The sequence below is a fragment of the Equus asinus genome, chromosome 1, assembly GCF_041296235.1.
Source record: "Equus asinus isolate D_3611 breed Donkey chromosome 1, EquAss-T2T_v2, whole genome shotgun sequence".
Taxonomy (NCBI): domain Eukaryota; kingdom Metazoa; phylum Chordata; class Mammalia; order Perissodactyla; family Equidae; genus Equus; species Equus asinus.
The window spans coordinates 34,839,133-34,862,666 of record NC_091790.1 but is presented as its reverse complement, the minus strand read 5'-3'; the positions used below and the strand labels follow the sequence as shown (position 1 = coordinate 34,862,666).

The 23,534-nt window shown below is 37.0% G+C and overlaps 1 protein-coding gene across 14 annotated transcripts in view; it reads right to left on the bottom strand.

The window, feature by feature from the left end:
* Positions 1 to 23,534, bottom strand: part of IPCEF1 (interaction protein for cytohesin exchange factors 1) — a 169,044-nt gene that overhangs the window by 66,683 nt on the left and 78,827 nt on the right. For 6 of the 14 annotated variants that reach the window (XM_014828863.3, XM_070486586.1, XM_070486678.1 and 3 more), the window contains 3 exons: positions 16,803 to 16,855; positions 2,297 to 2,336; positions 1,513 to 1,682 (listed from right to left, as the gene is read on the bottom strand). In XM_014828863.3, coding sequence (XP_014684349.1) covers positions 1,513 to 1,682; positions 2,297 to 2,336; positions 16,803 to 16,826 — 234 coding nt within the window. In that variant the 5' untranslated portion in view covers positions 16,827 to 16,855. Of the gene's footprint in view, positions 1 to 1,512; positions 1,683 to 2,049; positions 2,188 to 2,296; positions 2,337 to 16,802; positions 16,856 to 23,534 lie in introns of those variants that run through there. The other 8 variants (XM_070486746.1, XM_070486785.1, XM_044760708.2 and 5 more) reach the window with 3 other exon arrangements.

The following is a 23,534-nucleotide window of genomic DNA, read 5'->3' as shown; positions in this document are numbered from 1 at the left end:
CCTTTATGATAGAAGGTGAGACCACAGGCCCAGGTTACCTTAATTTGGATAAAAGTATTCCATGCTAGACAAGACGATAAATAAATCCAGGAGGGGAAAAGAAAGAGATGAAAGGGAGATAGTGGAAGACTGCGCCTCTGCAAGGTGATTCTTTCTTGTGAACCTTCCAAATCCTTGATAAAGTTGATAAAACTCACCAAAGGCTGAAGAAATATATTTTTATGCAACTCGATGAAAAATTTTGTTTTGCATGGGGTGAAACCAAAGCAATAAGCTTGGGAACAGGGAGGCAAGGAGGAAGGGGGGAGAGAGAGAAGCACAGGGGGCAACGCTTCTTCCAGGGCACTGAAGCTGAATATGGGTCCAGTTTAACCAAATCTTTAAAGGACAGGTGCCTAGAGGCATGTGGGTAACACAAATTTTTGATTAGTGGCCAGTGAATGTAAATATATCAACTAAAAATTTTGCCCACAAACTATACGCAGCACCTATTTCACATTTATAAAGTTACATGCTCTAAAGCTCTGTCGCTTGAGTGATGGGCATACATAAGCCATTTTAAAAGAATGGTATCACATAAAAAGAATGTTCTGGCTTACAGGCAATTTCTAAATAAATTCCCCCTAACTGATGAAAGGACATCCACTGTTGATCTTCACTATACCTCAAAGAGAAACGCAAGCTCTCTTGAGATCAGCAATTGGCTACCCCGGGGTTAGTGGAGAGAGGCCTATGTGAAAAGTCTCTATTCATTCAATATTCAACAATATCATCATTTTCAAAACATTTCAAGCCATGAAAGATCAGCACATCTTCTAACAATAACTTTATTTCAAGCCCTTTTCAACAGAAAACTAGCTGTGAAGCAGACCATAAAAGGGTACTCTTCTAAAGAATAAATTAGACATCTCTCTTATCAAGTGTGGTCCAAACAGCAGTAGTTTAATACCATCACCAAACATGCCAAGGAACAAGGGACGACGGTCGCCAACATGATGCTGGCACACAGGTTAGAGATTCCAAAACCAACCCACCTAATAAAGACAGTCAGAGGAGAAGATAGGAAAGGAGGAGAAATGGAAATAGCTTCTGCCAACTGAATTGATTTACATCCCTAATAGGTCATAAAGCTGAATCCCTTTCTAGTAAAGACCTAACAATATAAAGTTCCCATATCAAGGGCTATCCACATAAATCCTGAAACGATTAGACTCTCTCATGGAAAAGTAACATTAATAGACCCTGAGAGCTTCTCTTAGTAAGTATATACGTTTGGACACCCCTCCCCAACCAAAGACTTGTCAAGCAGGATGGTTTTCTCTTCCATAAAATACAATAGAATAGCCTACATATTTACTAGACCAGAAATAGTTTCCAGAACTTATTTATTTGCTCTGTTCCAAGCCCCAGATATCAAAATTAACTTTTCCATGGAGATAACCTGCTCCATGATGATCTTTAATCCACTCTTTGTTAAAGAGACTGGGAAAAGGGGGAAGACAGTGGACTCACCATTTGATTGCTGTACCAGTACAGTGAAGATCCCTTCAGCACCACCCAGAACTTTTTCCATTTGTTGCTGAGGAAAGTTCCCTTTTCCTTTTTCTTATATAGCCACCCTTGGCAGTCAGCATGTCCCAGGTCTTTACATGATATCCTCCTCCGACTCATCATGAACAAACCTGCAACAATTACGTGAAAAGGTAGGTAACGTATTGCCCTGATGTATGCGACAGAGTGAAAAGTAACTGTTAATTGTCTACCTCCCGGGATTTGGATTTTTTACCGAGATTTACGCAAAGTGAATGCAAAAAAAAATAATTTATCTACTTTATTTTTAAGCATTCATTTGGTGCTTAGACAGTACAAGATACAGCCAAAGAAATACTGAGACTTATATAAAAGTATTAGTCTAAGTATATTATTCAACAAGAATAAGTTGCAAAAATTAAAATCCTATGGCTGGCAGGCACACCATTGCACTAACACAGCTCCTTTGAACAATAATAGCAGTAGTTATACAATAGATGGAGAGGGGTTAATGCCCACCTGAAAACACAGCCACCTCCCGACTCGGTGCCAGTTTTTCTAAGCTCTATTGACACACCACGAGGGATTAATCCAAATGAACAGCATGTCGTCATTTCTTAAAATCGATCCAAAAATCACCCAAAATGTATCTGCCTGATAATAACGCGAAGACAGACCAAAATCCGATCCCAAAGAAGGCATCCAAGAGAAAATTCACACCCACGCACACAAAAGGGGAATAAAGAAACAAAAGAGATTTAATTACCTTGAGTTTTCTTTCTCGGCTTCTGACGCAAGGGAACCTGCTGAAAATGCAGGAACGGAAGAAAAGAGGAAATTTCTGATTGTGTTGTAACATTTGTAAAGAGAGAAGGAGGGAGGAGGTGGCAGTGTTTATGAGCAGGATGGAAGCTAAAAAAAACTCTCCAGGCAGAGCTAAAGGGGAGCTACTCGGCGAGGCACGAAACGTGCTAATCAGAATCGGTATACATTGAGCTGAACCTGAAAAAAATATGTCACACAGCATTTATCACTAATGTTTCCTGTTTCCACCCACAGGCAGCTCCCGCACTACCACTTTAGTTATGACAGGACCGGTTCACCGAAGTTCTTAAAAATAATACTATGTTTCCCCTTTTATTTTTTGTGAGAGAGGAAAAAATATAGCCTGCTTCTTTTCTTGCGATTTCTAAATAACACGATTATTTAAATAAACCTGGAAGATAATTGTCACCATCTCAAAATATGACAAGTTCACATTGGACTATGAACTTCATGGTCCTGCTGCCACACAAGGTTACACCTGAACCACAAGAATTAAATATCCCAGAAAAAGAAATTCCACAACTTCTCTCAGTGAGCTCTAAGTAACTATCAATCCTCCTTATCAGGAAATTCTTATTTAAAGCCAAATTTAAGTTTCTTATTCTGCCTTTAATTATCTCTGAATATTTCTCACATGTTTTATGGACGGTATATTAATAACCAACTTTTATTTTATACTAGCTCTTCAGATACTCAAATCAGACATAAGAAAATGTATCTGAAATACACATTTTTCACAATACAGTTTAAACAGTTTGTGTAAAATTAGACCATCAGCAAAAACAGAAAACAAAAATACTTTCAAGTGCCTGCCTATGTGTGTTTGTGTGTGTGTGTGTGTGTGTGGAGAGAGAAAGAGAGCGAGGTTTTAGACCAAAGAAATTCCATTTTTCCTCTACAATATCTAAGCTGAATTTGTTCAGGTTTAAATGACTTAAGCTTTTATGTTAACAGGTTGAGAATTCGAAAAATTGCATATAATTGAAAAGCAATTCTGAAAATAGGTATGCGATCTTGTTACAGCATTTTATAATGTTATTCTAGATACAACTGGCTAGTATTCTACACATCTGACTATTGATGGAATGGCTATTGCTTATGGCTCTATATGTTTGAAGAAGGAATATGATATAGTGGAAATAGGATGGGGTTTTCAACTCCAGAGGCCTGAAATCAACTCATAGCTGTCATAATTAGTAGCTGTGTTACCCAGGAAAAAGTCACCTTACCAATCAAATCTGCTTTTTCGTTTGTAAAATCATGATATTTATAATAATTCCTGTCCTATAGATCTCATAAATATTTAACAAGACTGTATACTCTGAAAACTAAAAAACATTGCTTGATATGATTTTATGTAACATGATATTGTACGATTATAAATATAAACACATACTTCACATCTAATAAAAATTTCATACTGATATTTTTAGGATAAGTAGGACTTGTATTTCCTTCAGTAATGAGGATGAAGTTAAAGTGCTTAAATTATATTTCCTGGGAAATCCCCGTATTGACTTTTATTTTATGAATGTTAGAATAAAATTTTATCCTCAAAGAAATTAATCATCCATGTGGAAAAAGGACATACCAAAGGTAATAATGGCCCTAAATTTTAGGAAAGCGTAGACACATTATAGTCACATGACACGTGACTAAAATTCAGGTGTGTTATCATGACCAGGACCTAGTCTCAGTCCCACTTCACAAAATATCCCCCACCGTGACCATCCTCTTGGTCTAAAATCCCCACCATGCCCTCAGAGGGTCTCCTGGGGTCTTTTTAGATACGCCAATTATCTGAGATCAGTAAAACCCGATTAGTACCTATAAACAAAGTATTTTAGCCCAAATATGTATGTTATTTGGATAGCTAAAATTTAGCCAAGAGTTAGGTCTAAAGGCAAAGAAGAGAGCGAGTGAATTTAGATAGTAGGAATGATTTGGGAAAATCTAGCATCCACAAATACGCAGAGAGCAGTGAAGACAAGCTAAGAACTGGATGAATAAGATGAAAAGGGAGTCGTAGACAGGGGCATTGCTAGAGGGTTCTGGCCCCAGAGGAACAAGGTGAAATCACGCTAGTTTGTACAAAAAGAGCAGCTTTTAAAAGAAGGAGAAAGAGGAGAGTCACGAGAGGGCAGGCGTAGGATGTGGGAAGGGAGGCAGCATTCATCTGTCTGTCCTGCCTGGGAACCAGCGAATCTCCTCCACCCATCCCTTATGAGCTACCAGTGGGACTGGTGGCTCTCCAGCTCCACCATCCACCCTTAAGTCTGACTCTAGAGAAAGCCCCAAATCTAACTGTAGGCTTTGTCTCAATTTTTCCCAAGACCAGCCTTCGGTCTACTAGATTCTTGTGCCTACGCTGGATGGGAAGAGGGAGTTCTAAGCAGAAGGACTAGACCTCAAACAAAGTAAGCACCCAACACCAAGAAAGGACTTTATTCAGACTTTTTTATGGGGGGGCGGGGGGGGGGGGGGCAGGGGAGTTTAGTCATTGAGTCAACCGTCCTCTGAGAGTACTTCTCCTAAGGCAAATTATTGTAAAATCTATATAACGGCTCAAACTGTTTCCCCTGACCAGAAACAGACTACATATTATAGAAATAACAAATTACAGGGAGTCTCAGTTTCATTTAATATACATGAATATGAAACCTAAATTGGTTTACATGAGACAATGAAAACAATCTTGAGAACTTTAGTGAGTTTAAGTACATTTTACTCCTCACAACAGGAAGTGGAACCCACGAACTAGTCAGTTTCGCAAAGGTCTTATATGTGGTTTTTTTCTCTAGGTGAGCATTTGATGAGACTGTTTTTCAAAGGGGAATTATAACTTATCTTAACAACTATCCAGTTTTACCAGTTGTAAGTAAAACTGAAGAATTACTCTAAATTCTGAATTTGCCTTAACTTGGTTCTAAAATTTGGGTGGAAATTTTTCTTTTGAATGTATATTTTCTTTTTATTGAACAAGAGTACTTTTCTTTTACTTTTTAAGATGGTTTAAAAATTCATTTGGTCCCTAATCACTCAAAAACACATATAAACATACAAAGGAACCAGTGCAAAATATACATAGAGGCCTCCTTTGATGTTCAATGATGGACTGACACCCAGGTTACAGGGTAATTATTATATTGTCTTCTAATCTATACAGTAATTTTTAAATCTTGCAGGCACAATTTATCCCCATGATACATTAAAAATTACAGTAAGATAGTTTGTCATTGTGTCAAACTTCATAATAATCCTGGTCTTTAGCAAAATTACACAGTGATATGCTAATAAATGGACCCTGATTTGTATCATTTACCCAGTTTCCTTGGTGTAAAGCCTCATACCATTATCAATGTCAAGCCACCAATAATTTAACCAAGGTACAAAAATTCCTAAATGTTTTAAAGCCAAGCCAACTCCAGGGGACAGAGCTGTTAGGAATGTTTCTCCACAAATATCTTTCCTCCTTCCTGGAAAATTAAATTCAATTTTATAAAGGGAATTTTAAAGCTTTTAATTATTAAAATTTTACTTGTGAAAGGGCATAAAAAACTTGCTTAATTTTTTTGGAAGACTAACCACCTTAAATATTACTCGAAAAATTAATAGGAAATGAAAATCTCTAGTAATGAACATGGAGACAGATAATAGATATTCTAGTAATACTAGACAGTAATAGAAAACAATGACAGCTAAGAAATACACATACAAAGCTTATACTTATATAATGTTTGCCATGTGCTGGGCACTGCTCTGAGTCTTTTCACGAGTACCTGTATTGAATTCTCACAATTGTGCTACTATCCCCATTTTACAGAAGAGGAAATTGAAGCAAATGGAGGTTCAGTATTTTGCCTGAATTCTCAAAAGTAAATTATAAATTCAAATATTTATTTCAAGAATAAAACCCACAAAGTAGTAGCCTGTTAAGGTATTTGCTTTTGTGGTTGGTATCATATAAAGGAGTAGGACAGGGAAGCAAGGACTAGAGTTTGAGGGGAAGCTGAAACGCAATGGCACTGTCTACATAGAAGAGACATAGAAGAAGAAATAAAAGAAGGAGAATGAGGAAGAAGGGGAAGAAGAAAGAGAGAGGAGAGAAGGAGCTGGAGGAGAGGAGCAAAGGAGGGAGGAGGGGCAGGGAGAGACAGGTGAGGAGGAGGAAGAGAGATGTAGAAAGAGAGGAAGAGCCAAGAGCCAGGAAATATCCTGGAGGTTCCAGCTTAAAGAGTTGAATAAATGACAGCAATACGGGGAGCACAGTTTTAAATATATCTACGCTCAGTAGTAAACATACTGAGCTTGACGTGCATATGAGGCATCCAAATGGAAATACTCAGAATATATGGTATTCAAGGGTTTAGGGATTGGGAGAAAATCTGGAATGAAGATATAAAATTGGGAATCATCAGTGTTTAGAGAGTAGAGGACTTCAGTTTGGATAAGATTACCCAGATGTGTGCAATGACAAAGGGTTGAAGTTGGAGTCAAAAGAAGACCACCATGTTACAGAGAAGCAATGGAGGAGGAGCCTGTCAAGGAGACTGAGCCGAACAGCCAATGGAAAAATAAAGGAAATAAGGCGAGAGGTTCTCATGGAAATGAGGGCGAGGATTAAGGGCAAGGTGGATCCAAACCATCACATACTGCCAGCATGAAAGAGAAAGAAAAAGTGTATTAGAGATCTTGACAAAAACAGTATCATTGTCCTGTTGCGCTAGAAGATAAATTCCAGTCAGTTGGGATGAAGGGAAATTGAAGAAATAAAGCCGGGCTTGAAGACCACTCTTTTCAAGAATCTTTACTGAAAAGAGGAGACATGGCAGTAGTAGGACACATAGTGCCAAAGGACAGAGATGGTCACATGCTTCCTTCAAAGCCACTCTCCTACACTTGTAATCTCTACTGCAGTAAGACCATATACACACTTATTCACTGATAGTTGAAATTGGAAAGCAATTTAACACAATATCAAAACTTTCAACTATATCCATATTCTGACTCAATGAGTACACATTTCTTTCTTACTTTTTTATTTTTATTTATTTATTTTTTTGGTGATAAAAATTGTCACCGAACTAACATCTGTGCCATTCTTCCTCTACTTTACATGTGGGACGCTGCCACAGCATGGCTTGAAGAGTGGTGTGCAGAATCCCAGGCCACCAAAACAGAGCATGTAAACTTAACCAGTACGCCACCAGGCCAGCCCCTGATGTTATTTTTAAGGGAATAAAATATAAATACAGTTGTGTCCCTGTATGCACACCTTCCCTTTTCTGTGTCCCTGTCATCTTCCCCAGGTTACACTAAACTGAATGTGATGTTTATCATTCCCATGCAAATTTTAATATGTACAAGCAACATTTAACAAAACAAAAGGATTAATATAGATATTTAATTTTCAATATTTGTGTTTTTGAGGATTTTTTTCCATATTGATATGCGTAGCCCTAGTTCACCTCTCAGTGCTCTGCTGCAGTGGATGAAAATGCCACAATTTAATTATCCACTCACTACTGATGTACATAAGCCCCTTACTGTTGCACACTAGCACAACAATGTTGCAGTCAACAATGTTGTATAACTTCCATTGTGCCTATGGGCATGTATTTCTCTGGGCCAGAGTATTTATCTCACAGCGGATTGCACAATCATAGGATTTGTGCTTTTTTAACTTTTTAGATATTCCCAAATTGCTTTCAAAATGTCCCACTTATAACCCCTCCAGCAATACATAAAACTTTTAGTTCTCCGCAAACTGAAATGTGTTTTAACGTACTATTTTAGAATTTCAGAAATATTCCTACCTGTTTCTTTATTTTTTGTAACTATTCCACTAATTTCTGCTCTTAGTTTATTATTCTTATTTCTTTGAATTGACTCTGTTATTCTTTTTCTAATTAGTGAAGATAATGTTCTCCTCATTCATTTTTCTTTGTTTTTAATAATACATTTAGAGCTATAAGTTTACCTCTAAATTCTACTTTAGACATTATATCTCCTGTTTTTCAATTCTAAGTCATTTCTTTCTACCCAATGAGATTGTAGGTTTCCTAAGATATGAGAACATTTTACTAATTTTTTCTTTTTGAGGTCTAAATTCATTGATTTTGTTCTGAAAACATAATCTTTATAATATCATTTTCTTGTAATTGGTTAGTATTTATTTGTGACATACTACATAGAAAAATTTTGTAAACATTCTACGTAAATCTCAAAATTGCCAATTTTGTTGTCCAAATATTTTATATCTCTATTTAAGTTTTGTTGCTAAAGCTATATCCTTTTTAGTATTTCCATTCTTTTATTTTTTACCTTTATGTGTAGTTTTTTTGCTCATTTGCTTTCGCTGTTTCTTTTATAAACAGCATAAAACTAGATTCTGATTTTTTTAAAATATAATGTGATTATCTGTGACTTTTCATGCGTGAGTTTAATCTATTGACAGTTATTGTAATTTTTATTTTTTGTTTTCAGTTTACATTCATTTTAATTTTTTATTTTTCCCTTTCTTCCTTTTCCTTACACGTTATTCCTCTGATACTCAAGTATTTAAAAATTCATCATGAGTATAACATGTAATTCAGCACATTTTAACTCATGCTTGAATGCCTTCTCTCTTGTCATCGTAGTTTATATTTTTATTTTCCCATTAAAAATGTTATGATTATTATCATTATTCACCAATAGGTAATTACATTTAGTGACATGACATATTTTATCGATTTCTTTCTTTCTTTCTTTTTTTAGAGATTGGCCCTGAGCTAACAGCTCTTGCCAATAGTTTTTCTTCTTCTTTCCCAAAGCCCCCCAGTACATAGTTGTGTATTCCAGCTGTAGGTCCTTCTGGTTCTGCTATGTGGGACTCCACCTCAGCATGGCTTAATGAGCAGCGCTAGGTCCATGGCCAGGATCCAAACCAGTGGAACCCCAGGCTGCCGAAGTGGAGCGTGGGAGCTTAACCACTCAGCCACAGGGCCAGCTCCTAGTTTATCAGTTTCTGTGATTGCTTTTGTTTACTTTATCACATATCTTCTCATTGGATTCACTTTTCTTCTTACTAGAGTACCTCCTTTAACAACTCTTCTAGTGGGGGTTTGTAAGTAGTAAATTCTCTTAGTTTTTATGTGCATCGTAATATCTTTAGTCCTCAAAATTGAATATTAGTCTAGCTGAGTATAAAATTGTTTCCACCTGGCACTTTGAACACTTCAATCATTTGTCTTCCAGCATCTGTTATATTGATGAGATCTCTGCCAGCAGTCTGTCATCTACCTTTTCATTCTTATAAGACATATTTATCACTCTGAGTATTCTGCAGCTTTATTACAGTGTATCTAGTTGTAAGTTTATTTTTATTTATACTGCTCAATCCTCAGAACGAACTTTTGATTGGATAATTTGTATCCTTTTTCAAGCATGGAAAATTGGCAGATATTCAAATAGTGCTTTCCTGCAATTTTCCTCATTCTCTTCTTTTGGGAGTACTGTTAGATATATATGAGTTTCTTTTTCTTAATTTTTAATCTTTTTATCTCTCTGTGCCATGTGTGTCCTATATAAATTTTTCTCTGTGTGTGGTGGGGAAGATTGTCCCTGAGCTAACATCTGTGCCAATCTTCCTCTATTTTATGTGAGATGCCACCACAGCATGGCTTGATGAGTGGTGCTAGGTCTGTGCCTGGAATCCAAACCTGCGAACCCCCAGCCGCCAAAGCAGAGCATGCGAATGTTATCTACTCTGCCATCAGGCCAGCCTCTAAATTTTTCGGTTTACTAATATTCTTTTTGAAAGTGTCCAATGTTAAACTTATGCCATTTATTGAGCTTTCTCTTTCAAAGAATAAATCTTCTTTTCTAATACTTCCAAATTTTTTCAAAACCCACTTATATTTTTTACTTTTTCATTTGTGCTTAATTTTCCTTCAAAGTTTTTTAAAAGATTCTTTGAGCTTCACATTTAAATTTTTCTATCAGGCTTTTAAAAATTGATTTCACATAAAATAGAGATATCATCCAATTTTTTATTCTATAGTCTTCCTTTCTTAGCATTTTTCAATCTATTTTAGAATTTAAGTTTACAGAATCTCTTTCTCTCTCCCCATCTCCTCTGTTGTGCTCATGACTCCCTCTTTAGTAGTTTGGAGGTTGCCTCCACTTGGTGTGGAATCAGTCCTGCAATCACGTCCTGAGGCAGTTATGGAGAATTTGATATCCAGTGGCTAATTCAGCTGGTGACTAGGTTCATTTCCTGGTTTTGACACTGTGTCCCTATTGCCTCCTTTCCTAGGCCCTCGACTAACTGTGTAACCCCAGACAGTGGTTTGGCAACTGTTTTTCCTTTTATCTTTAGCCCCTTTCACAAGTGGGGAAGCCCCCATTATCATCAAGAAGCGAACAATTCAGCAATTCCACTTCTGAATATTTATTCAAAGAAAACAAAAACATTGATTCAAAGAGATAGGTGTACCTCTCTGTTCATTGCAGCATTATTTACAATAGCCAAGATATGGAAACAATCTAAGTGTCCATCAATAGATGAATGGATAAAGAAGATATGGTGTGTATATATGCAATGGAATATTACTCAGCCATAAAAAAGAATGAAATCTTGCCATTTGCAACAACATGAACAGACCTAGAGAGCATTATGTTAAGTGACATAAGTCAGATAGAGAAAGACAAATACCATATGATTTCACTTATTTATAGAATCTAAAAAGCAAAACAAATGAAAAAACAAAACCAAACAGAAACAGACTCATAGATACAGGAAACAAACGAGTGGACACTAGAGTAGGGATGGATTGAGGGGGCAAGTGAAAGAGTTGAAGGGGATGAAGAAGCACAAACTTCTAGTTACAAAATACATAAGTCATGGGGATATAATGTGCAGCATAAGGAATATAGTCAATAATATTGTAATAACTTTGCACGGTGACAGATGGTATCTAGATTTATCATGGTGATCATTTTGTAATGTATATAAATATCAAATCACTATGATGTGCACTTGAAACTAATAGGATATTGTATTTCAATTGTTCTCCAATTAAAAGAAAAAGCCAGGGGTGGGGGGTTGGCACTATGGCCTAGTGTTAAGTTTGGCACACTCCACTTCAGCAGCCTGGGCTTCATGGGTTCTGATCCCAGGCATGGACCTACACCATTCATCAGCCATGCCATGCCAGTGACCCACCTATAAAGTGGAGGAAGATTGGCAACAGATGTTAGCTCAGGGTGAATCTTCCTCACCAAAAAAAGAACAAAGAGAGAGAGAGAGACTATGTCTGGGGGAAAAAAGTGAATGTAGCTCTCCTCACATTTAGTGGAGAATTGTTACCCCTTTAAACTGGGGCAGAAGGCAATCTGCTTCCTGCCTCCAGACAAGGTGCCCATCAGGCCCAGAGCTTCAGGTATGCTCGCTGCTTTTCATTTCTGACTCACAGAGATGATTATTGTATTTTTGAGCCTAGCTGTGCTTTTTTGGTGTTCTATGTTTCTCTTTGTCTTTCATTGCTCTATGTTTTCAGCAGAGCAGTGTCAAAGTGTGAACTCCCAGGACCATTACTGAATGGAAGGCAGTCATCTCCTTTCTAAGATTCCATCTTAAGGTCGTAATCCAAATGACAAGCGAGTCTCTTCCCATAGTAACCTCAATATACCACCAAGACATCTGTCTGTTTCCTCTCCTGGCACCTTAAATTCTTTTTTATTCTGAAGAAATGTCAGGCACTTTAACACATTCACACTTTTGAATACTTTACTCCTTTCCCTCATTTTCCATCTGGTTAAATCTGACTCATCCTTTCAGACCCAGGTCACAAGCCATCTCCATCATGAAGCTGTCTCTAACTTTACAAGGCACTTAGCTCTTATAAGAATCCTATATTCACTCAGTGTTATTTATTTGTAGTCACTGTAATAATTGATTTATATTATCTCCCAAAGATCTTCATGAGAGGTACTATTTTCATCTTCCTTTTCACAAATGAGGAACTTCATCTTGGTCTGGTTAAGTAACTTCCCCTCAGATCACACATAAATAGTAGCAGAGGCAAGAATGGGACCCAGGCCAGTCCGACTGGGATTCTGGAGCATATCGTTTAACTCTGCTATTCTGCTTCTTCTGTCTTCTGTATTCCCACAATGTTTCTCTGATGCGTCTTAAATGGACATTATAATTTATCTGTCTATATATCTGTGTGGTACATACATGGTGGTAACACTATCCACCCGATGGTCCAGCCCATAACCTGTGAGTAATCTCAAAGAGGCCTTTTCCCATTTCCCACACATCTACTCAATCATTCCTCTGTTCATGTCACTTTTTACTTCATCACATTTCTTTTATTAGCTCTGTAGTTGAATGACGACAACTCTGTTTAGAGTCAATGACTGGCCAAGACTTCAAGACAGAACTGATGGTCTTGAACACGTCATGACTTCAAAACCTAGCCCAGCGCCTGATACACAGAGAGCACTTAATACATATTTACCAAAAGATTAACTGTGTCGTATCAATTTTTACTTCCTATGATGTCCTACTGGTAGTGACCGGCCGAAGTGGAGACTTACCAAATATCTGGAAAGCCATCCACCGCTTGATTACTCAGAGCTGAACACCAATAACATCGGCGGAATTAAGCAGCATGAAAGTCACTCCAACACCTTTCTTACCTCCACAGAGGCAGATACACAGAGAAAAGCCCCTGGGATTGGCTGACACTAAATTTGAACCCACTTGGAGAGTTGACCTTTGGTATTTCCTTAAAGGTAAAATGGACTCGTTCTAAATAAACATCTGCTTCTGTCTAAAGTACTATTTCCTCAAAAACCACAGTAACTTTCTCCAGCGTCCTGTTTTAACCATATCCTCCAAATACTAAGAATCTGGAACCCAAGAAATAGGAATGCATTAAGAGGAGGACGGGGGCTGGGAGAAGGGACAGAATTTTTCCACTGGTAGCCAACAAGTCCCTACCCAGCAATCTATTCCTCAGACAGTTGGCAGTGCCAGAAGCAAGTGTCCATTCATACTCACTGAGCTGGTCCTCATCAGTATGAAAACAGGGCAAAGTCAGCCTGACTTAGATGCCGAGACTTTTGTTTCAGGAAAATAGTTTTCACTAGACATTTTATTTTCAGGCAATATGCAATGAAAGAATTTTATTTAAAAGAATTCTTGAGAAAACACTGTCATAAAGTTTTGAGCTAAGATAATTCTGACATTTCTTTCCCACCAGAACCATCCCTGAAAGTAATAAATCTCAGAAGTCTTAGGTAAAAAAACTATGCACAACGGGAAAAGATACGATATGTCACATTCTCTCTGAGCCTTGTCATCTTTAAATTAAGGCTGTTTTCTCTCCTTAGTTAAAACATTGTTACTAAAATCTGGGACCAGAGAAATTTTTTATCAAGTCTTTAAAATTCACATATGCTAGTCATTATTTATTTATTTATTTATCTACTTATTTATCTTTCTATTTATTTATTCAGTGAGAAACTAATCATCAAAGAAAACTAAGCCACACTGATTCAGTGTATAATACTTTGTTATGACCTCAGCAATGTTCCACAAGCCTTATAAATATCGAGGACTACACAAATGGATTCTTAGAGATGTTTAGGGATTTTTACCAAATCTAATCATTATGTTGAAGATTTCCCAGCAAGCTATCACCCAGATCCTAAAGGTGATATGCTAATTCTTTCTTTCAAGCCACAATTTGGCAAATTATGGCTTTTGTTTATTCAACCACCAGTTATGGCACAAATACTCGGTGCCAAGGACCAGAGATTCAACAGTAAGCAGGCTCTCACACAGTTTCCAATCAAATACAGAAGATAGAGGATTGGATGAAGACAATGGAGTCTGCACATATGTGCTATAATGTACCCCATTATGCCACTTACCCAGAAGTGGGGAGTCAGGGAAGGCACCCCATGAGTTGATAAAAACAAAGACCTGAAAGATAAAGACCTGAGCACAAGAGACTCTGATACAGGATGCGAGTGCAGTCCAGCAGGCATCGACAACAGAGTGTGGGGAGAGATCCACATTTGGAGTGTCACAGTCACCTCATGCAGGGCCTTGTAAGTTATGTCTGAAAGTATGAAGTTTATCTGAAAGCCGATCGGAACTCATTACACAGATGCCAGCTGGTGAGCGGCACAATCAGATTTGCATTTAAGAAAATTCGCTCTGGCCATTGTGTGGCAAATGGATTGGAGGCGGGCAGGGGCAGAGGCAAAGAGCCCAGAGAGCGGAGGGAAGGGCAAGTGTTGGGTCTGTGACGGGGGAGAAATATATAAGAGGTAAAACCAACACAGCTTGATGAGTTAATATTTTTGCTTCTCTGTGAAGCTTTAGCTTTGAAAATTCTGCTGCTTCCCTTCAGAAAAGAAAAAAGAATACTATCAGATAACAAACAACTCAGCTTAACAAAAGAGAGCAATGCTATTCTACCATATACATAAGACTTCAAATGCTCAGAATCTACTTTCTTGGAGAGTTTTATTAGCATCATTTACCAAGCCAACCTCAATGACAACTATCAGGTCAGGATCAATGAAGTGCCTTAAAAGTGTGACTCTTCCCCCGACATGGTAAGCTCCTCATCTTCGTACCTCAGTGCCAAGCAGAGTGCTCAGCGCACACAGCTCAATAAACGTTAGTTTACTGGAAATGAAGTGTAATTCGGGATGTGATTAGGTCAAATGTGCCAAGCCTACTGAAGCTACCTAGCATAAAAATAGGTCTCCTGTGCTACATTTTATTTAGAGAACAAATGACAGCAGAAAATTGAACTAATTCTCTGAACGGAAAGATAAAGTAGGGTAACCACTGAAAAGCAGCTGAAGAAATGCTTAAGAGAGGCATTAAGCAGTACAGCTGATCGCTGTGAGACAAAAGGAACAGGTAAATAAACACACAAGGAGAGCTGGGCTGACTGAGTGTTGGAGGGGAGGATGGCTCATGAAATGAGAAAGACCATAAATAGCCAGAGGTCCCACCAGTGAGAACAGAATCCACTTGTGCCCAGCTCCAAGGGGACGCAGGCTACATATTACGGTGCTAACAGCTCCAGATTGGGAATTATATGGATATGGCTTTGTATGGATGATAGTCTTTTGAGAATCACATCTGAAATCTTTGTTCTAATATCCAGGATTATACCCTTTTTAAAATGCGGAGATTTTAACTTCTTTCGAGTCACGATTAAATCTCCAGTTCTTATCTTGTACAGTGGCTGATGCACGATTGAGTCAGAAGCAATTAGGGAACATCAAATGAATGTTTCAATGAATGAATGAATTTACTAATGTAAAGTGCTTAGGTACTCTCTAATTATCTTAATTTCCATTTCTTCTTAAGCATATAAGATGAACTGCTTCCAGTTGGAAGACTACATTCTTTCAGTGGAAAAGGTGAAGCAATGTAAGAAATAAAAACGGCATTACCATCCTCAAGGGTAAAAAAATTCTACTTCTTCCTTTTCATTTCTTTGTTCCATATAACACATACACATGTGCTTATAATCACACGAACTTTTTCTTTTTACAATTTTTCATAAACTTTGGAACCTCTGAACCTGTCTTCCTGGCTCTATTTTTACAGATCTACAATATCCATTTGTTTTTGCCCTTGACTACAGGACCCTCCTTTAACGTCCTATACATATGTCTTTATATCTAATCCTAGCAAAAGTCTTTCATTGAGGCCACATTTATTCTTAGTTGTTTCTCTTCTTTATCTTCATTGTGATTATTCACATTTCTATCATCAAACACCACCCACCCATTCATGCCAAGGGATAACGCTTGCCTTTTCCGCAAGTTTTAGATGGTGAATTTCTAGGGTATATAACTGACTGTAATTTGTGTTTTCATTTTCAGTTTGCTGCAGTCCTGTTTCCCAAAGTTCCCACCACTTTTCATCACTAGCAAGCTTTTCCTCATTTAGAATTAGCATCAGAATTAAAGTGCTCACATTGCCTTCTCTATTTCCGGGACATGAAAGTGTTAAAAAAGCTAGCAGAGAATTAACCAGCTGCCCTGCTTTTCAGTAAGGTGTCCCTTCCAGAAGCTGTCTAGTTCACTCAATTTCTCCATTACTGTTACTACAACCTGCCTTGACGTGAGAGGTTGCACTAGTACCATAGTTAATGTAAAACACAGATAATTTATATACAGTACATTAAAATCAGAGTTATGTTTCTTGATTTTTAAAAGTAAATAGCTAGGAGTCTTACACTAATGCTTGGTGGTCATTAGAATGATCTAGTAAAAAGATCACTTAATTCCACTGTGGCTAATGAAATGGAGGACAATAAATAGCTGGCCAAACTTAAAATCCACTTGTCTACTTTTTCACTCATTCATCAAACTGATAATTAATATCTAAAGTCTGAGGTGTTCCAAAGGGTACTTACAAGAACATTGCCATCAGTAGCCATGTATGATGTCAAATGGGCAAAAACAAAAGCTAGAAGAGAAAAAAGATTTTCAGTTAAATGTGAGATGCAAATGTTCATAACAGTGTATATCTCTCTGACAGAGGAAAAGGCATTTCTATTTTGACTGATGAATTTCACAATAAAAGCAATTCATTAAATGGCCTTTTAATGCAGAACTCAGTAAGCCAACTGTTTAAAACTGAGTTCATAAAGTAAGCCAGAATTTCTTCTGCACATTTATCAGTATTCTTTCAAGTCTATAGCAAAACATGTATATTATTTACATACTTAAATTGTATTATATATAAACATACATCTTTGAAAAGTGAAAATATTTTCCTCCTCATGATGAACAATGCAATGTAAGGTATGGAAATATTTGATCTGTTACTATTATTCTGATGGAATTTAAACAATTTCAAAAATGTAACTAATCCCTCTGCCCCAGAAGTCCCAACTTTAATATGAAGCTGAGCCCTTTTTGATGTATTGCACTTTGTAGTGGATTACCTGAAAAACAAGACGTTCTGTGGTTTCAAGAAAAGCAGATGAAAACAAAAAGGAAAAAATCTCATATTTTCAGATGTTGACAAGCAAGAAACTTGTTAAACATCCACAAGCCACTGAAACTCTCCCCAAAGCAGAGAGCCTTTCAATTTACCAGTGGTACCACAAACACAGATCCATACTCCATATGACTTTTTATTTCTTATACCAATGGTTCCCAAATTTTGAAGAATAGGTACCCCTTATTAATGTCAAAAATGCCATAGTTATATTACATAGATATGAATAAAATAGTTATTTGTAAAATGCCCAAGAGAAAAGCTACAATAAAAAAGACTGATGCATTTAATTATTTAGTTTTTAACTTATTTATTTATTTTAAAAAATACACTAAAACCTAAATAAAAAATCAAATCACAACCTAGTGAAAATATTTGAAATATACGCTTCATATATAAGAATCATAATATAGGGGGTGGGCCCCGTGGCCAAGTGGTTGGGTTCGCACGCTCTGCTGCAGGCGGCCCAGTGTTTCATTGGTTCGAATCCTGGGCGCGGACATGGCACTGCTCATCAAACCACGCTGGGGTGGCGTCCCACATGCCACAACTAGAAGGACCCACAACGAAGAATATACAACTATGTACCAGGGGGTTTTGGGGAGAAAAAGGAAAAAATAAAATCAAGAAAAAAAAAAAGAATCATAATATAAAAGAGTTCTTACACACCAATAAGAAAATAATAAGCAAACTAACAGAATAACAAGTGAAGGAAAATTCAAAAAATAAAAGTGACTAATGTTTAACCTCATTAGTAATAAAATTAGTTCAAAATAAAACAACATGATTCCGTTTTTAATCTTCAAGACTGGCACACACAAAAATTAAGTGATAGACACCAAGTTTGGTGGAGGTGTGTTGAAAAGAATAATTTGTTGTTGTTGGGATGTCAAATTATTACAGCATTTCTAGAGGGCAATTTATCAAGATGATGATGTTGATGACAATCACAATCACAATGGCCACTGGCATTTGCTGAGTCTTTCCCAAGTGCCATCAACTACACTAAGCATGACCGTACCAAACAGGTAAAGAGTTTTACAATACATCCTTAATGAAAAAGTAGTAAAACCATGAGCAGTGTGACCCCATTCATTTTTATCATTAAAATATAGGTTTATATACATCCAACTTATATATCAATACATTGGGGGAAAATGTCTGAAGATATTTACAGCAAAATATGTACAATAATTATGTATGAGAGTTGAAGAAACCAGTAATTTATATTTTACTCCTTTATGTATTTATTTTCTATAATAAGTATTTATTTGTAAAATAAAAATGTTCAGATAAAACACTGTAAATATCTTATTGACTGCTTATAGCAATGTATTTTTGGTATCCATCTGACTGAGTGAATACCTAATAAGGAAAAGCTAGCTTGAAGTCAGAAGCACTTTAGGTAGAGAATCCTGTAGAACAAGTAGGAGTCAAGAACAAAGCTTTGGTTGGTCTGGACTGGATTTAAAGTCCCAGCTTGGCGATTTACTGTGTCATCTTGGGCAAGTAACTAATGTTTTGGGGCCTCAGGACTCTCATCTATGAAATGGACCTAATAATAGTATTTCCTTTAGGGTCAGATAAGAATTAAGTAAGAAAATATCTTCATAATGCTCATAGCAGAGCCTAATATGGAATAAATGCTCAATAAATTATCTTATTGTCATAAAACATATTCATTCTTTAAGCATGCATTTCTTAAAGGTCAACTATATACACCCTTTAAATGTGATATAAAGCATCACTGTGTAACCTTTTCTGACTCTACCCAGATGGCTAACTGGCTCTTCCCCTGTAATAATATAATTGCTAAATTTATTGCATTTATTAAGCAGTTACTACGTGCCTGGCCAATTGATGATTTTCACATGTCATGCAATACGATTATTAGAACCACCTATGAATAACCTACTATTATTAGTCCCATGTCTTAGATGAGGCAATTTAGGCAATTTAGATGAGGAAGTTAGTAAATGGATATTTCCACATTCAAACCCAGACTCCAGAATCTGCTCTCTTAACCACCACAGCACCATCCTGGCTCCCCCAAAGTCTCCCACAGGGGTTGTTCATAACTAACTCCTTCCTGGCTGTGATATTGTACCATGATGCTGCAGATAGATCTCCCTGGTTGGACAATGAGAATGTCAAAAGTACAGGCCGAGACACTGTGTTCTTCATGCCCTAGGGCCCAGCCCAGTAAAGCACACAGCTTAGCAAGAGTTGTCAAAATGATTTTTGAAACTAATAGATCGCATCATCAGACAACTTTATCATTTCAGTGGAATTCCGAACCCCTTTACTCAGTCAGCTTTCTAATAGTAGAACAAGCATGGAATTGACAGGAGGTGATGGAAGACAAAGGGAAAAAATATACTGCTCTAGTCACTGTTATCAAGCCTTCCTTGGATCTTGAGGAATATTTCTCATGTATGTATTGTACCGTTTTACCTCCTAAAGACCTCTCAGGTGTGTCCACTCTGTCTATATCTCTTGCTAACACCCTAGTCCAAGGCAATAGCACCTCTCTCTTGGACAACTGCAGGAACTCCTAGCTTTATGTCTCAGCTTTTTTTTCAATGTACATCTGACTATTCATCTCTTTCCTTAAATCTCTACAGTGGCCATTGGTGTTGAGATAAAGACCAAAATCATGAAAATCTTCTACAAGGAAGGCTTTGTACTACCTGGCTTCTGCCTCCTCTCCAGCGCCATCTTGAATCATTTCCATGTCTCCTCCTTTCCATCTTCCTGACTCACTGGCTTTCTTTAAAATTCCTTCAACAGGTTCCTACCAATCTTAGAACTTTCGTGCATACTGTTCTTCAACAGCCCCCACTCAGGACGGCTTATACCGTCTAATCTTTCAGCCTTCAGACCAAATGTCATTTAGTCAAGAAAGCTGTCCCTTTCTTATTCTTATCCTTATGAGAGATCAATCCCCTTTCATGTGGTCTCATAGCACCTTATCTTTTACTCATAGAAGTTCTCATAATTGTACTGAATTATTAATTTTGTAATTTGTTCTTTAACATCTGCCTCCCCACTATAGTATAACCTACCTGAGGGCAGGCCCTGTGTCTTATCTTGTTCACTTGTTTACTGCTGTATCCTCAGTCTCTGTATACAGGTGATTAAGTAGACATTTCTTGAGTAAATGAATTAAAAATACAAACAATATAAGCACTAAACACTACGTAAGGTTCTATGAAGACAACATATGAATTCCAAATTTGTTTGTTCCGTGCAATATTGCCATCATGAATATCCCATTAGAAATCTCCCTCTTCATCTGCAAGATAAGGAAATGAAACTGTTGATGTCAGACTTCCCGAATCAAAGAGCAAATGGGAGCCAGCCCTGATAGACTAGTGGCTAAAGTTTGACACACTGCATTTCAGCAGCCTGGGCACAGAACTACACCACTTGTCTGTCAGTAGCCATGCTGTGGTGGTGGCCCACATAGAAGAACTAGAAGGAGTTACCACTAGAATATACAATGAGGTACTGGGGCTTTGGAGAGGAAAAAAAGGGAGAAGAAGATTGGCAACAGATGTTAGCTCAGGGTGAATCTTTCCCAGCAAAAAAAAAGAAAAAAGGATAGAAATAATATGGAATCAGTGGTTCAAGCAGGGGTGAATAAGAAAGGGGACCTCTGGATGGTGTACCTTTGTGGAGGCTATATGTGTGTATTCACTTAATGATTTTGGAGTTTCGATACTTTATTTCTTGAAGTAGTTGACATATATGAAATCTAAAATTTCACCAAAATGATTCAAATAACTTGGGGCAGAAGAATCATCAAAATAATCTCAGCTCAACTCTTGTTTCTCCTCTTCCATACAAAGCACATAGCCATAATCCAGAGGAATTAGGAATTGAAACGGTGGTCATGGAGAGCCATGGAAATACATTTGCTTTTTGTTTGGACAATGAGAACCAGCTCAGCTAACCATGTTATACATCATATGGCATCTATATACTGAAAAGCTAAATATGTAGCTCCAAGATGTTGACAAAAATATGTGTAAAGCACACAATAAAAGCAGCTTATGGAAAATAATAATGATGCTGACAAGGGTGTCTTAAAAGTAATAATTTTTCCATATTCCCAACCCTTTCTGAGAATATCAGTTTAAGACTATAAGTGAGAGAGTTGAAGGAAGAAGTAGTAGTTATTTGATACATCTTGATAAAGGATTTTTGCATAATTCCTGGGAATTAAAAGTGTATGAGACCCTAATGGCAGGATAACAAATAACTTTCACAAATCAAGAGATTTCCTATTCTCTGCTTTCAAGAAAATTAAAGAAAAATCTATTTTAATTGGCTGTTAATGATTAAAAGAAGTTGTGATAGACCACTGTCTGGTATTTGGCATATTCTTGGAAAAAGTTCAAAAAATGCTCCACTCTCATCTATTTATTTATGTGAAAAATAGTTTTCAGTGCTTGCATATATACAAGCCAAAATAAAAGCCAAAAATAGGATTAAAATTGGTTCTGAACTCTCTCTCATTCTAGCAATAAATAATATTCATCCATGGGTATGTTCCATAACTAGGGGAATGCCTTGTCTATCTCATTAAACAAGGCATTGTCGATAAAAATATTTACCTCTTGTATTAACCATTATTTGTCAAAACATGTAACATAGTCATGTTATATGTTAAATTATGTACCAATAGTATTTGTAATGATAACCCACTCCAAATGAAATCTTTTATGGCTTAAAGAATTATGTCACCCAAAAAATTTAACACGAATTTTGACTTCAATACATAATTTTTTGCTGAAACATATGATAGAATTATCAATAAAAGCTTTTCAAGCATAAAAATATTAGATAATTGTATAAAAATCCATGGAATAATGGAATGAAAATAAGAGTTCCAGGAAAAAAACAGAACAATGTAAAATTTAAAACTCAAAAGATTACTTTAAAAAAAATGAGAGGTGTGTTGCATAGGTTATAGTTAAAGAGAAATGTAATCTTTTATTTTTTTTGGAAGATTAGCCCTGAGCTAACTACTACCTATCCTCCCCCTTTCGCTGAGGAAGACTGGCCCTGAGCTAACATCCATGCCCATCTGCCTCTACTTTATACATGGGACTCCTACCACAGCATGGCTTTTGCCAAGCGGTGCCATGTCCACACCCGGGATCCGATCCGGCAAACCCCAGGCCACTGAGAAGCGGAACGTGCGAACTTAACCGGGGCACCACCGGGCCGGTCCCGAAATATAGCATTTTTACTATTAAGATTTATAATATGCCAGAAGTTGCATCAATTGCACCTATTTAAACATACGATAAAATCTCTAGGTGACAATTTAAAGTGTAATAGAGTACATAGGGTTTGCAAATTATTTTATGGGTACAAAACTGAAAAAAAAGTTTTAAAACTACTGCACACATATGGATTAGAGTAAAACAGCTTTCACTCTGCCACTCATTAAATGTGGAAACTTATGAAAATCACTTATTTTCCCTGAATAGCAGATACCTCATCTTTTAGACAGAAATAATAAAAACCAACTCATAGGGTTTGGGGGAGAATTAAATGAAATATCATACGGGAAACATGTAGGCACAGTGCATGCTCAATAAGTGGTAGCAATTACCTAGAATGGGAGCAATTACCTGGAAATAGCTTTGTTATAGAAAACTATCCTTCCTAATGGAATTAGCACACAAAGAAAGAGTTTGAGCAAGTGTGATAACAGGTTCCATCAGATGAAATGGCTTTCATCCCTCAAGGCTGATGAAACTCCCTAACCCGCTCTCCTAGAGACATTTTTGGTACCTTGTTTCAGAGCTGAAAGGAACAGTTTTCCCAGTATATTTGACACAGTTATCTCCTTTAAAGAACCATTCCTTAACATACCACAACATGACATCTAGCCAAAATGATGAGATCATTAATAATTTTTTGTTTGTGAAGTGGAGTAAAATATATTTCTGATGAAGTCTGTAACTGAAAAGTGGAAAACACATTTCATTACCGAGTGAATCATAAAGTTAACTTCAAAAGAGGTTTTCCTTAATATATACTGGCTGTTATGAACTGAAGTTTTGTGTCCCCCAAAATTCATATGCTGAAATCTAATTCCCAGTGTGATGGTATCTGAAGGCGGGGC